This window comes from Scyliorhinus torazame, chromosome 16 (assembly GCF_047496885.1).
Source record: "Scyliorhinus torazame isolate Kashiwa2021f chromosome 16, sScyTor2.1, whole genome shotgun sequence".
NCBI classification, from domain to species: domain Eukaryota; kingdom Metazoa; phylum Chordata; class Chondrichthyes; order Carcharhiniformes; family Scyliorhinidae; genus Scyliorhinus; species Scyliorhinus torazame.
This window is the reverse complement of record NC_092722.1, coordinates 25,621,746-25,637,611: the sequence shown is the minus strand read 5'-3', so window position 1 is coordinate 25,637,611 and position 15,866 is coordinate 25,621,746. Positions and strand designations below refer to the sequence as shown.

At 47.0% G+C, this 15,866-nt stretch overlaps 1 protein-coding gene across 7 annotated transcripts in view; it reads left to right on the top strand.

Annotated features, from left to right (window-relative positions):
• The window catches only part of rnf207b (ring finger protein 207b), a 61,188-nt gene that overhangs the window by 22,700 nt on the left and 22,622 nt on the right, over window positions 1-15,866 (top strand). For all 7 annotated transcript variants that reach the window (XM_072478092.1, XM_072478094.1, XM_072478090.1 and 4 more), the window contains 3 exons: window positions 10,225-10,271; window positions 13,534-13,606; window positions 15,408-15,476. In XM_072478092.1, the coding sequence (XP_072334193.1) occupies window positions 10,225-10,271; window positions 13,534-13,606; window positions 15,408-15,476 (189 nt within the window). The remainder of the gene's footprint in view (window positions 1-10,224; window positions 10,272-13,533; window positions 13,607-15,407; window positions 15,477-15,866) is intronic.

Below are 15,866 nucleotides of genomic sequence, written 5' to 3'. Positions count from 1 at the left end.
TGCCAGCTTGGCACCTTGGCAGTGCCAACCTGGAGGCCCTGCCAGCGCCACCTGGACATCTTCCCAGTACCAGACTGGCAGTGCCTGGGTGGCACCAGCTGTGCCAAGGTTCCACCCTGCCCAAAAGCCTGCACCTGGAGGCCTCCGAACCCCTAGGAGACACCCACGAGTGTCTTTCCATCTGGTCCCCATTTGAGGGGACCAGTGCTGAATGGCAATCGCCCGAGGTCTCTGAGGCAAAGATCCCAATGCCTCGGGTACCTCAGGAATCTGCACATTAAAGTGAGACTAGCTAGGGTGGCACAGTGGTTAGCACTGTTGAGAACCTGGATCCGATCCCAATCCAGGGTCATTGTCCATGTGGAATGTGCATATTCTCCCCGTGTCTGCTTGGGTCTCACCCCCACAATCCAAAAAAATGATGTGCAGGGTAGGTGAATTGGCCACACTAAATTGTCCCGTAATTGGGGAAAAAAGAATTGGGTATTCTAAATTTAAAAAAAAAGTGAGACTAGCTGTCTCGCTCTAATATGCAGATTTTCTAAAAAAGGGCTCCCGCCCACATTGGCGGGGTTCACATCGCAAAGACTCGCGATATCGCGTTAGATCTCGCGAGCCGTGTAGATCCCGGGAGCAGGTCTCCCGGCTTCTATCGACCATGATGCGCTGCGGCAAGCTGCTTTTCAGGCACAGCGTGGCCACTGGATCGTGCCCTATATGTCTCAATAAGACCACCTCCCATCCTTCTAAATTCCAATGGATACAAGCCCAGCCAACCCAACCTTTCCTCCTAAGATAATTCTCTCATCCTGCTCTGACTGCTTCTAATGCAGTTATATCTTTTTCTTAAATAAGGAGACCCAAACTTTATACAATTCTCTGGATGTGGTCTCACTAATGCCCTGTACAGCTGTAGCAAAATATCCTTACTTGTATATTCCATTCCCGTCAATAAATTACAACATTCAATTTGCCTTTCTAATCACTTACTGAAAACTAACCGTTTGTGATTAATGTAACAGATCCCCCAGAGTTCAGCAATCTCTCCCAATTTGAATATTATGTTGCTTTCCTGTTCTTCCTCCCAAAGTGGACAAGTTCACATTTCCCCACATTATGCTCCATCTGTCAAAGTATTGCCCACTGGAAACAATGCGTCTGCTCGAGATTGCTTCCCAGTGATAATTTCTTGTGGATTTTTCTCTCCGTCCGTGGTGAACATGCCACATTTCCTGAGGTATGGCTTCGAAGAGTCCTTGAACCTTAATTTTGGCCTATCTCGCAGGCAATAGTCCGGTTTCAGTTGTGAATGCTTATTTTTTAATTTAGAGTATCCAATTATTATTTTTTCCAATTAAGGGGCAACTTAGCGTGGCCAATCCACCTATCCCGCACATCTTTGGGTTGTGGGGGTGAAACCCACGCAGACACGGGGAGAATGTGCAAACTCCACACTGACGGTGACCCAGGGCCAGGATTCGAACCCAGGTCCTCAGCGCCTTAGGCAGCAATGCTAACCAATCTGCCATGTGCCGCCCAAATGAATACTTGACCGCCTGAGGGATTTTATTGTCAGTTATACATACTATATGTCCATCCCATCTGAGCTTGGTTCTGGTAATGAGTTCTACAATTGCTCTTTGAAGTATCTCATTGTTGGATCAAATGGAAGGACAGTGCCCAACAATGAGGGAGCTCAAAGAGCAGAAAAATCTGGAATTGAGGCACTCACCATCAGAGCCCAGCTCCAATGGAGTGGGCATGTCGTATGTCTGACTAACAATAAAATCCCGATTTTATTGCTTTACATACAAGGTGGAATTTTCCAGCCCCTCCCCCCGGCAGCATGTTTTCCAGTGGCGGAGTCGGCCTGCCGGTGGGATCTTCTGGTCCTGCCGAAGTCCATGGCATTTTTCCTGGCTCACCTGTTCAACCACCAGGGAACCCAGCTTGGGGGGAGGGGACGGTGCTCCGGCAGGACTGGAAGATCCCGCCAGAAGGAATGGTCTGGAAATCCTGCATACAGTCTGTCCCAGGCTGCAGAATGGGAAACACAACTGGTTGCAGACGCGCACTGAGAAATACAAGTTCAGCAATAAGGAGTAATATATTTGGCATCAGTGCTCCTGGATTAGGAAAGAGATAAATGACCCAGTGGGTCTTACTAGCGCAGGGCAAAGGGCTGAATGTCAGTCCTCACTGTTTCGTTGCCCTGCCATGTCCACAAAACTGTATTGGGTGCAAGTGCAGTTGGATGGCAGCTTTATTAACACCAGTAGTTGCAGAGGCTTAAATTTAATTCAGTCACGAGAGGACACATGGGTGACTGGAGTGAGATTGGCATGTCCACACACTTGCACGGTGGTTAGCACTGTTGCTTTGCCGCTCCAGGGTCCCAGGTTCGATTCCCAGATTGGGTCACTGTCTGTGCGGAGTTTGCACGTTCTCCCCGTGTCTGCTCCGGTTTCGAAAGACGTGTTGTTAGGTGAATTGGACATTCTGAATTCTCCCTCTGTGTACCCGAACAGGCGCCAGAATGTGGCTACTAGGGGATTTTCACAGTGACTTCATTGCAGTGTTAATGTAAGCTTACTTGTGGCAATAGAGATTATTATTGTGGTAGGAAGTGCTATCCGTTGGGATCTCTGGCCCATTCTAAATTTGGCCGCTCATTGAAATCAAGAAAAACATCCACACTTTGAGTTACCAACCTCCCCACCCCCTTTCTTTATTCCGCATTGGGATGTTTTCGGGCTGGTTGATGAGATTGTGGCTGATTTGTGCCATGACTCCATTTACCTGCCTTTGTCCATATCCTTTGATGGCCCGGCCCAAGAAAGGCCTTGCCTGCGTGGGTCTCACTTCCACAACCCAAATGCGCAGGTTAGGTGGATTAGTCACGCTAAATTGCCTCTTAATTGGGATTTTTTAAAAAAAGAGTCAACCACATTGCTGGAGTCACATGTACATCACACCACGTGTGGATGGCAGATTTTCTTCCCCACGGGGCATTAGTGAACCAGATGGGTTTTTGAGACAATAATGAACTGCAGATTTTATTAATTGAATTTAAATTCTGTCAGCTGTAGTGGGATTTGAACAGGATCATCATCCTGGTCCTATGGATTACTAGTCCAGTGACCGGATCACTTCACCGTCATCTCCCCACAATGCACCCAACACCTCCGCTGTTGTATCCCCTTCAAGGTCAATATGTCCATCATGAGGTGCGGTGCCCAGATCTGGCAGAAGTGAGGACTCTCCCAGCCACAGACAGACGCAGTCGCCTGGCAGGATGTTGGAAGCACGTCACTCACTTCCCTCATGCATCATTCAATGAAAGCAAGAGGGTGATAAATAATGTTTGGTGTGATAGAACAAAGAACAAAGAAAAGTACAGCACAGGAACAGGCCCTTCGGCCCTCCAAGCCCGTGCCGACCATGCTGCCCGACTAAACTACAATCTTCTACATTTCCTGGGTCCGTATCCCTCTATTGCCATCCTATTCATGTATTTGTCAAGATACCCCTTAAATGTCACTATCGTCCCTGCTTCCACCACCTCCTCCGGCAGCGAGTTCCAGGCACCCACTATCCTCTGTGTAAAAAAAACTTGCCTCGTACATCTACTCCTAAACCTTGCCCCTCGCACCTTAAACCTATGCCCCCTAGTAATTGACCCCTCTACCCTGGGGAAAAGCCTCTGACTATCCATTCTGTCTATGCCCCTCATAATTTTGTAGACCTCTATCAGGTCGCCCCTCAACCTCCGTCGTTCCAGTGAGAACAAACCAAGTTTATTCAACCGCTCCTCATAGCTAATGCCCTCCATACCAGGCAACATACTGGTAAATCTCTTCTGCACCCTCTCTAAAGCCTCCACATCCTTCTGGTAGTGTGGCAACCAGAATTGAACACTATACTCCAAGTGTGGCCTAACTAAGATTCTATACAGCTGCAACATGACTTGCCAATTCTTATACTCAATGCCCCGGCCAACGAAGGCAAGCATGCCCTATGCCTTCTTGACTACCTTCTCCACCTGTGTTGCCCCTTTCAGTGACCTGTGGACCTGTACACCTAGATCTCTCTGACTCTCAATACTTTTGAGGGTTCTACCATTCACTGTATATTCCCTACCTGCATTAGACCTTCCAAAATGCATTACCTCACATTTGTCCGGATTAAACTCCACCTGCCATCTCTCCGCCCAAGTCTCCAAACGATCTAAATCCTGATGAATGTAGAAATGTTGATGTAATGTGTTATAGATATTTGGTACAGTAAGGGTCAAAAGCCTTGGTTGGTGTGTGTGACTGTTGAAATCATGTTTTAAAATAAATCCTAGTTTGAAAGACAAAGCTTTTGGGAGCTAGGGGTGCAAATAAACCCTGGTAAAAAAACTTGGGCTAATGCAGTTTTGTTTGGATTACTGTTTTTCCCTGTGGAGTTAGTTAGATTTCAGCTTGGTAAGATGATGTCATTGATGGGTGGGGTTAAGGCATCAGGCATTTTGCAGAAAGCAGTTCAGTTGTCAGCTGAATGAAGCTGGGACCAGAAGACAAGCAGTTTGCTCTCACTGCAGTTCAGTTAAAATAGTCTTTAAAGCAGTGCAGACTTGTCTAAGAAAAAGGGGAGCTGAAACAGCTTTGGAAGAAATACAGCCAGAGTTTCTGCACGGTTCTGACAGGAGTCAGATCTTTTCTATAACAGTGTCAAAAAGGGCAGCACGGTGGCGCAGTGGTAGCACTGGTCTCATGGCGCCGAGGTCCCAGGTTCGGTCCCGGCTCTGGGTCACTGTCCGTGTGGAGTTTGCACATTCTCCCCGTGTTTGCGTGGGTTTCGCCCCTACAACACAAAGATGTGCAAGGTAGGTGAATTGAACACACTAAATTGCCCCTTAATTGTAAAAATGAATTGGGTACTCTAAATTTTTTTTTAAAACTGTCAAAAGATCTTTCTTTCACAAAGACACGTCCGAGTGTCAATTGCTTAACAGTGGATTGAAAGCTGAGATGGTTTTTTTCTTGTTGCTTAAGTGGGAATAAAGTGTTTAAACTTACTCCCAGGTTCCAGTGGCCTTCATTTCCGGGAGCGGGAGAGAGCGAGGGAGCCGGTGTGCAGCTTGGGAATCAGGTAAGTGTTTAAACTTACCCCCAGGTTCCAGCGGCCTTCATTTCCGGGAGCGGGAGAGAGAGAGGGAGCCGGTGTGCAGCTTGGGAATCAGGTAAGTGTATAAACTTACTCCCAGGTTCCAGCGGCCCTCATTTCCGGGAGCGGGAGAGAGAGGGGGAGCCAGAGTGCAGCTTGTGAAGCAGGTACTCCCAGGTTCCAGCGGCCTTCATTTCCGGGAGCGGGAGAGAGAGAGGGAGCCGGAGTTCAGCTTGTGAAGCAGGTAAATGTTTAAACTTACCCCCAGGTTCCAGCGGCCTTCATTTCCAGGAGCGGGAGAAGGAAAGGGAGCCAGAGTGCATTTTGTGAAGCAGGTAAGTGTTTAAACTTACCTCCAGGTTCCAGCGGCATACGTTTCCGGGAGCGGGAGAGAGAGAGGGAGCCGGAGTGCAGCTTGGGAATCGGGTAGGTTCTGTATATAAGTTGGGCGGTTGCTAAACCCGAGACACTACACTTGTAGTGTCCCCCACCCTTCCACCTCCTCTAACCTAAGGGGTTTAGTGAATATAAAGTAAGCTCTTCTTTTCTTTTTTTCTTCTTTCCTCTTGTTTTATCTAGAGGGGATGGCAGGGAAGGCAGTGCAATGTTCCTCCTGCAGAATGTTTGAGGTGAGGGACACCGTCAGTGTCCCTGCTGATTTCATATGTGGGAAGTGCACCCATCTCCATCTCCTCAGAAACCGTGTTAGGGAACTGGAGCTGGAGTTGGATGAACTTCGGATCATTCGGGAGGCAGAGGTAGTCATATATAGAAGCTTTAGGGATGTAGTTACTCCAAAGAATAAAGACAGATGGGTGACGGTGAGAGGGGCTGGGAGGAAGCAGTCAGTACAGGGATCCCCTGTGGTCATTCCTCTGAATAACAAGCATACCGCTTTGGATACTGTTGGAGGGGATGACTTACTAGGGGTAAGCCATGGGGTACAGGTCTCTGGCATAGAGTCTGTCCCTGTTGCTCAGAAGGGAAGGGGGGAGAGGAGTAGAGCATTAGTCATTAGTGACTCTATAGTTAGGGGGATAGATAGGAGATTCTGTGGGAACGAGAGAGACACGCGGTTGGTGTGTTGCCTCCCAGGTGCCAGGGTCCGCGATGTCTCGGATCGTGTTTTCGGGATCTTTAAGGGGGAGGGGGAGCAGCCTCAAGTCGTGGTCCACATAGGCACCAACGACATAGGTAGGACAAGGAATAGGGATGTAAGGCAGGAATTCAGGGAGCTAGGGTGGAAACTTAGGTCGAGAACAAACGGAGTTATTATCTCTGGGTTGTTACCCGTGCCACGTGCTAGCGAGACGAGGAATAGGGAGAGAGAGCAGTTGAACACGTGGCTACAGGGATGGTGCAGGAGGGAGGGTTTCAGATACCTGGATAATTGGGGCTCATTCTGGGGTAGGTGGGATCTCTACAAGTGGGATGGTCTACATCTGGACCAGAGGGGTACTAATATCCTGGGGGGGAAATTTGCTAATGCTCTTCGGGAGGGTTTAAACTAGTTCAGCAGGGGTCTAGGAACCTGAATTGTAGCTCCAATATACAGGAGGTTGAGAGTAGTGAGGTCAGGAGTAAGGTTTCAAAGTTGCAGGAGTGTACCGGCAGGCAGGAAAATGGTTTAAAGTGTGTCTACTTTAATGTCAGGAGCATCCGAAATAAGGTGGGTGAACTTGCGGCATGGGTTGGTACCTGGGACTTCGATGTTGTGGCCATTTCGGAGACATGGATAGAGCAGGGACAGGAATGGTTGTTACATGTGCCGGGGTTTAGATATTTCAGTAAGCTCAGTGAAGGTGGTATAAGAGGGGGAGGGATGGCATTGTTAGTCAAGGACAGTATTACGGTGGCAGAAAGGACGTTCGATGAGGACTCGTCTACTGAGGTGGTATGGGCTGAGGTCAGAAACAGGAAAGGAGAGGTCACTCTGCTGGGAGTTTTCTATAGGCCTCTGAAAAGTTCCAGAGATGTAGAGGAAAGGATTGCAAAGGTGATTCTGGATAGGAGCAAAAGTAACAGGGTAGTTGTTATGGGGGACTTTAACTTTCCAAATATTGACTGGAAATGCTATAGTTCGAGCACGTTAGATGGGTCCTTTTTTGTCCAATGTGTGCAGGAGGGTTTCCTGACACAGTATGTATATAGGCCAACGGGAGACAAGGTCATATTGGATTTGGTACTGGGAAATTAACCTGGACAGGTGTTAGATTTGGAGGTAGGTGAGCACTTTGGTGATAGTGACCACAATTCGATTACGTTTACTTTAGCGATGGAAAAGGATAGGTATATACCGCAGGGCAAGAGTTATAGCTGGGGGAAAGGCAATTATGATGCGATAAGGCAAGACTTAGGATGCATAGGATGGGGAGGGAAACTGCAGGGGATGGGCACAATTGAAATGTGGAGCTGGTTCAAGGAACAGCTACTGGGTGTCCTTGATAAGTATGTCCCTGTCAGGCAGGGTGGAAATGGTCGAGCGAGGGAACCATGGTTTACTAAAGTAGTTGAATCACTTGTTAAGAGGAAGAAGGAGGCTTTTGTAAAGATGAGACGTGAAGGTTCAGTTAAGGCGCTCGAGAGTTCCAAGTTAGCTGGGAAGGACCTAAAGAGAGAGCTAAGAAGAGCCAGGAGGGGACATGAGAAGTCTTTGGCAGGTAGGATCAAGGTTAAACCTAAAGCTTTCTATAGAATAAAAGAATGACTAGGGTAAGAGTGCGGCCAGTCAAGGACAGTAGTGGGAAGTTGTGCGTGGAGTCCGAGGAGATAGGAGAGGTGCTAATATTTTTTGTCAGTATTCACACAGGAAAAAAACAATGTTGTCGAGGAGAATACTGAGATACAGGCTACTAGACTAGAAGGGCTTGAGGTTCTTAAGGAGGAGGTGTTAGCAATTCTGGAAATGTGAAAATAGATAAGTCCCCTGGGCCGGATGGGATTTATCCTAGGATTCTCTGGGAAGCTAGGGAGGAGATTGCTGGGCCTTTGGCTTTGATCTTTATGTCATCATTGTCTACAGGAATAGTGCCAGAAGACTGGAGGATAGCAAATATTGTCCCCTTGTTCAAGAAGGGGAGTAGAGACAACCCCGGTAACTATAGACCAGTGAGCCTTACTTCTGTTGTGGGCAAAGTCTTGGAAAGGTTGATAAGAGATAGGATGTACAATCTTCTGGAAAGGAATAATTTAATTAGGGATAGTCAACATGGTTTTGTGAAGGGTAGGTCATGCCTCACAAACCTTGTTGAGTTCTTTGAGAAGGTGACCAATCGGGTAGATGAGGGTAAAGCAGTTGATGTGGTGTATATGGATTTCAGTAAAGCGTTTGATAAGATTCCCCATGGTAGGCTATTGCAGAAAATACAGAGGCATGGGATTCAGGGTGATTTAGCAGTTTGGATCAGAAATTGGCTAGCAGGAAGAAGGCAAAGGGTGGTGGTTGATGGGAAATGTTCAGCCTGGAGTCCAGTTACTAGTGGTGTACCACAAGGATCTGTTTTGGGGCCACTGCTGTTTGTCATTTTTATAAATGACCTGGAGGATGGCGTAGAAGGATGAGTGAGTAAATTTGCCGATGACACTAAAGTCGGTGGAGTTGTGGACAGTGCGGAAGGATGTAACACGTTACAGAAGGACATAGATAAGCTGCAGAGCTGGGCTGAGAGGTGGCAAATGGAGTTTAATGCAGAAAAATGTGAGGTAATTCATTTTGGAAGGAATAACAGGAAGACAGAGTACTGGGCTAATGGTAAGATTCTTGGTAGTGTTGATGAGCAGAGAGATCTTGGTGTCCATGTACATAGATCCCTGAAAGTTGCCACCCAGGTTGAGAGGGTTGTTAAGAAGGCATACGGTGTGTTAGCTTTTATTGGTAGAAGGATTGAGTTTCGGAGCCATGAGGTCATGTTGCAGCTGTACAAAACTCTGGTGCGGTTGCATTTGGAGTATTGCGTGCAGTTCTGGTCGCCGCATTATAGGAAGAATGTGGAAGCATTGGAAAGGGTGCAGAGGAGATTTACCAGGATGTTGCCTGGTCTGGAGGGAAGATCTTATGAGGGAAGGCTGAGGGACTTGAGGTTATTTTCTTTAGAAAGAAGAAGGTTAAGAGGTGACTTAATTGAGGCATACAAGATGATCAGAGGATTAGATAGGGTGGACAGTGAGAACCTTTTTCCTCGGATGGTGATGTCGAGCACGAGGGGACATAGCTTTAAATTGAGGGGAGATAGATATAGGACAGATGTCAGAGGTAGGTCCTTTACTCAGAGAATAGTAAATGCGTGGAATGCCTTGCATGTAACAGTAGTGGACTCGCTAACATTAAGGGCATTTAAATGGTCATTGGATAAACATATGGATGATAAGGGAATAGTGTAGATGGGCTTTAGAGTGGTTTCACAGGTCGGTGCAACATCGAGGGCCGAAGGGCCTGTACTGCGCTGTAATGTTCTAAAGATAGCAGTTGAGGGTGTTGTATTCACTGAATTGAGTGATATTGTTCAAGGGGTAATTGTACGTTATTTTCTGGTGTGATGTCCGAGATATTTTAATACCATGTTAGAAATATTTTTTCGTGAAATCACTCCTGGAGCAAGGTATCCTTTCCTGACAATCAAAATAAAATATTGGGGTTTCTGTCCAGTATCCTAGCCACTGTTAGGGTCTGGTCTGGGATCGTAATATTGACGCAAAAATATTCTGCAAAGTGTTGTTTCTCTTTCATTAAATGTGATGCTGGGTTCAGGAGAAGATGGCAAAGCACAAAGGACTAATTGGTTGCCCAGTGTATAAACACTCACCAAACCACTAGCTCAGTTTTGATTCATGCAGTCAATTTTTGAACTGTAGACCACACTCCAGCCAAAGAGGGCAATTATTCATCATGACTGGATGGGCCGACTCTTGACAGAGGCACATCTGAAATCAGCAACTCTTATGAGTTTGTATTTGAATGGGTGTAAGAGTGTACAAGTGAATGACTGTAACTGTGTGAGGGAGGCAGGAGGGAGGGGAGAGATCCAATGTGATGGGTAGGATGTGGTACTTGAACAGCTTATTTTCATGTTTTAGGAAAAATTAGCCGAGAGGAAGAACATACTGCTGAAAACTGCTCAGAAGTAAGTATGGTCTTTCTCTGCCGACTGCACTGTCAGGAGGCAGCAGTGTGGGAGGGCAGGAGAACAGAATATTGCTGGGGTACGCTCAAAAGGCTCACGGGGTGAAGGCAGTGAGTGGCTGATCCACACAGATTAGGTCCCAGAGTGAATCTGAGTTTTGTCTTATATCCCCACCACAGGTTGTTAACCAATTATTTTGCATCCATGCCCGCTGGTTACTGACCCTTCTGCAAGTGGAAACAGTTTCTCCTTATTTACTTTATCAAAACCCTTCTTCACTTTGAATACCGCTATTGAATTTCAGCTTAACCCTCCCTGCTTTGAGGAGAAGAAACCCAGGTTTTCTGGTCTCTCTCCACAACAAAAGTCCCTCATCCCTGGTATCATTCTGGTAAATCTATTCAACTTCTCTGCTCCTGGGGGAGAAGAAAATTAAATCAGCCTTGTCACCTCGTCATGCTCATAATACATTGCATTTACCTAGAAGTGTGAGTGAATGCCTCCCTGCTGTCAAAGAGTGAAAAGCATTTCCAGACAGGCATCGTACATCTCTAAACTTGAAGTTAGAATGCTTGAGCAACTCATTTTGATGGGTTCTGTGTCTATATCCCTCACCGTTATCCCAGAAACCATTTTCTACCTGACGGGAATGCCAAGGTGCACACGACCAGGTAATCTGCTCTCAGCATGCTGCCAACATTGATCAGTAACAAGAGTGGGAAGACTGAGCATTGACCCACTCTCTCAAGGTACCATCTCCATCAAAGTGATGGAAGGGTTATCAAGCGGCACTTACCCAGCAATAACCTGCTCGCTGACACTCCGTTTGGGTTCCGCCAGGGTCACTGACCTCATTACTGCCTTGGTTCAAACTTGGATTAAAAAGCTGAACACCAGAGGTGAGGAGAGCCCTTGACAACAAGGCAGCATTTGACCGAGTGTGGCATCAAGGACCCCTAGCAAAACTGAAATCAAAGGAAATCTGGGGGAAACCCTCTACTGGTTGGAGTCACACCTAGCAAAAAGAAAAATGGTTGTGGGTGTTGGAACCAATCATCTCAGTCCCAGAACATCACTGCAGGAGTTCCTCAGGGTGGTGTCTTGGGCCCAACCACCTTCAGCTGCTTCATCAATGACCTTCTTTCCGCCATAACGTAAGAAGTGGGGATGTTCGCTGGTGACTGCACAATGTTCAGCACCATTCGTGACTCCCCAGATATTAAAGCAATCCATGTCTACATGCAGCAAGACCTGGACAATTTCTAGGCTTGGGCTGGTAAGTGGCAAGCTGAATTCACACCACACAAGTGTCAAGCAATGACCATCTTCAACAAGAGAGAAGCTAACCATCTCCCCTTGACATTCAATGGCATTACCATCACTCAATCCCCCACTGTTAAAATCTTGGGGTTAGCATTGACCAGAAACTGAACTGGACTAGCCATATAAAACTGTGGTTTCAAGAGCAGGCTGTGGATTCTGCGGCAAGTAACTTCCTTACTCCCCAAAGCCTGTCCACCATCTACAAGGCACAAGTCAGGAGTGTGATGAAATACTGTCCAGTTACTTAGATGAGTGCTGTTCCAACAACACTCAAAAAGCTCAACACCATCCAGGACAAAGCAGCCTGCTTGATTGACACGCCATCCACCACCTTAATTGTTCACTCCCTTCACCACTGATGCACAGTAGCAACCAGTGTGTACCATCTAGAAGATGCACTGCAGGAACCCACCAAGGCTCCTGAGGCAGCACCTTCCAAACCTGCCACCTCTACCATCTGGAAGTTCAAGGGCAGCAGATATATGGGAACACCATCACCTGGAAGTTCCCTTCCAAGTCATAAACCATCCTGACTTGGAAATATATCGTTGTTCCTTCACTGTTACTGGGTCAAAATCCTGGAACTCCCTTTTTAAAACATTTTTTGGGAGTACCCAATTCATTTTTTCCAATTAAGGGGCAATTTAGAATGGCCAATCCACCTAGCCTGCACATCTTTGGGTTGTGGGGGTGAAACTCACGCAGACACGGGGAGAATGTGCAAACTCCACACGGACAGTGACCCAGAGCCGGGATCGAACCTGGGACCTCGCCGCCATGAGGCAACAGGGCTAACCCACTTCACCACCGCGCTGTCCTGGAAGTCCATTCCTAACAGCACTGTGGATGTACCTACCTTCAAGAAGGCTGCTCACCAGCAGCGACTCAAGGGAAATTAGGGATGGACAATAAGTGCTGGCATAGCCAGCAACGCCCATATCCTGTGAGAGAATAATACCTCTTCCAAGAGGAAACACAGGATAATCTGCTCAGTCCAAGTTAAGATGTTGCTGTCAATGTTGATGATGTCTGTTGTTGTTGAATATTGGCAATGAATGCTGGAGTGCCCCCAATGACAATCAGTATACTGCAGGAATTTCCCCTCGACAGACCATTCAACCCAACAGCTTTTTGCCAGTCTACGCTCCACACAAGCCTCCTCCAAGCCCCTCCTCTTCTAACCCTCTCTGTGTGACCTCTTGCTGCTCCATCATGTATGTACCGAGCTGCCCCTTCAATACGACTATTCAGCTCAACCATTCCATCTAGTTGTGGGAACCACTGTTTTACCCCTCTTTGGGTAAGGAAGGTTCTGACTTGCCGTCTGGATTTATTGGTTACTATCTTTTAGATAGCCTCTTGATTTGAACTTTCTTGAATATTATATCTCGAGGTAATGTTCCGGAGACTCTCAAATGATCTTGAGTGTTTATTGGATGCAATGATAGTCAGATGAATCGGAAGGTGGAATTTGTTTCCCAGTACAAGGTAGTTCCTAGGTACTGAGACACATTACAGATCCAGGCTATCATTGCTTCACGTACGCACATAGTCTGCCTCTGGTACTGCTGGACTAGGAGGCATAGAAGGTGACAGAGACACACGTGGAAGGCCAGCAGTAATAGCGACAATAATAGGCCTCATTCCAGCAGGTGTCATCCAGGGATACCTGCTGGAATGGGCTGGATGTTGAGTTTCGCAGTAACGTCATTGTGACCAGACACCCTCTGACACTCATGGTGGGGCCCTCTGTGAAGAATAGTTAGTTGGGTTAGATTACTGAAATGACCATCATACTCATTGAACTGAGCGCCGGTGAGAACAGCACCTCTTGGAGAGGTGGGGCGAGAGAGAGGGAAAATGACTTGATAGAAAGACGTAGAAGGAGCAAAACGGAGCTTCTCTGCTCAAACTTTAAACCTTCTCATTCTTTTTCCAGTCAACATGAAGAGAAAGAGAAAGCGTTTAAAGAGCAGCTGTCCAATATGGCCGCACTACTACCCACGCTTCAGGTGAGTGAGCTAGGGATTGGGGCGGGGGGGGGGGGGGGGGGGGGGGCGGGCAACAGGCTGCTGCAAAGCAACAAACCTGCTGATCACTGCAAAGAGAGTCGAAGAGTAAATAATTGGTTCAACTTGGTAATTGAGAACAGATAATCAAAACCCGCATGTTAACATCGAGGCACTAAGCACCTTTTTACACTTTATTTATGAGAATTGTCTTCTTTCTACTCCCGGTCATCCTTAACGCATGTGCACCCAGATAGCGAGTGTCAGTAAGATATTTGACCATGTATGGCATCACCACTAAGTCTGACCTACCCTCACTCCATATTCTTGCGCACATACTGTTCACCAGGAGGCAGTGGATAGCAATCAGGAGCAGGAGCTTTGACCGATTTCACTTTAACCTGATTCACAGCAGGAGTGAAACCTGGAACTGTCCCAGATCTGCATGGCCCAGATACTGAGCCACTGTGACAACGGCTAGCTCTTAAAATAAACACAAAGGCCTCTTGTTGGTGGTTGAGAATATTAGACATTGCCTCTATGTAAGAAATTGTTGTCCTTTATCTGCCTTGATCACTTGAGTTTTATTTCTGTGGCTGTCCATGCCCTGTGTTCCTCTGGTGCACGTCTACTGAGGTTTCAGGAGTATTTGACTGACAGACGGAAACAGCTTAATCAACCCTGGTCAGGCCAGCACCGGGCCTGTGGCCTGGAATGAGAGAAAGCAGCCCTGCCTGAGGTTCCCTATCCTGCAGGGAGGATCTGAGCTATCACCATCTCATAGAACCATAGAATTTGCAGTGCAGAAGGAGGCCATTTGGCCCATCGAGTCTGCACCAGCCCTTGGAAAGAGCACCTTACCCAAGCCCACACCTCCACCCTATCCCAGTAACCCCACCCAACCATTTTGGACATTGAGGGCAATTTAGCTTGGCCAATCTACCTAAACTGCACATCTTTGGATTATGGGAGGAAACCAGAGCACCCGGAGGAAACCCACACAGACACGGGGAGAACGTGCAGACGCTGCACAGACAGTGACCCAGGCCGGGAATCGAACTTGGGACCCTAGAGCTGTGAAGCAACTGTGCTAACCACTGTGCTACCTTATCTCGTCATACAACAGAAGTGGGCAATTTGAAAGATTTGATGGCATTTACACAAACCCCCAACCTCTCTGCTCTGTTGCCACTGAGCATTTGAGAATCAATGTTCTCAGTCTCCCGATATCTGTGCACAGAAATCCAGGGGTTAACACTCCAGTACAGTCCTGAGGGAGTGTCACGCTGTCAGGGGTGCGCTAGCTTTCAGCTGAGATGTTGAACCATTGGTCAAGGTATCCTATAAAAGATCCAACATTTTGAAGTGAAGGGGAGTTCTCCCTGGTTTCCTGGGACAAATATTTATCCCTCAGTTAACATCACTAAAACAGGTTATCTGGTCATTATCGGACCTTGTTGCCATGGTTCCTGCATTACAATATTAACTTTAAAAGTAATTAATTGGGTACAATGTGCTTGAGGGTATCCTAAGTTTGTGAAAGATGCTCTATAAATATGTTATTTCTTTTCCCATGTCTTTCTCTCTTTATTTTTCTATCTGTGTCTCTATCATGTGTGCCCCATTCTTTCTCTACTTACTTGATAGTCACTGAGCCCAAGACTGAGCCAGTGTGTGATGTGCTTTATAATGTTTTGAAGATGTGAGAACATGAACACAAGCATTTCTTTCTTTGTTTCCTTTCAAGTGAATGAACCGGATAGACTGACTCTTCACCCTGTCCCTCTTTTCCGTCTCGCTTTAGGTCCATCTCGTCACCTGTTCTGCTTTCCTCTGCTCTGCCAACAAGTTTGAGTTCTTGGACTTGGGCTATGTAAGTAGGAGCGAGAGTTTCTGAAAGTCAAGTGACATGAAAGCAAAGTGGACTCATTGCAGCCACTAGAAGGTTTGAAAAATACAATTGGTACTGAAGTGAAATCAGCCACTTGGTGAAATAATGCTCTTATTATACCTACATTTCCTGGTTGGTAAATACACAGAGCTATAAATAATATGAGGGGCCCAGGTTTGATCCACATGCCATATGTGTTTGTGCATGTGCGTGAGTGTATATGTGTTTGTGTATGTGCGTGAGTGTATACAATAATAATCGCTTATTGTCACAAGTAGGCTTCCATGAAGGTATTGTGGAAAGCCCCTAGTCGCCACATTCCGGCGCCTGTTCGGGGAGGCCGGTACAGGAATTGAACCCGCGCTGCTGGTG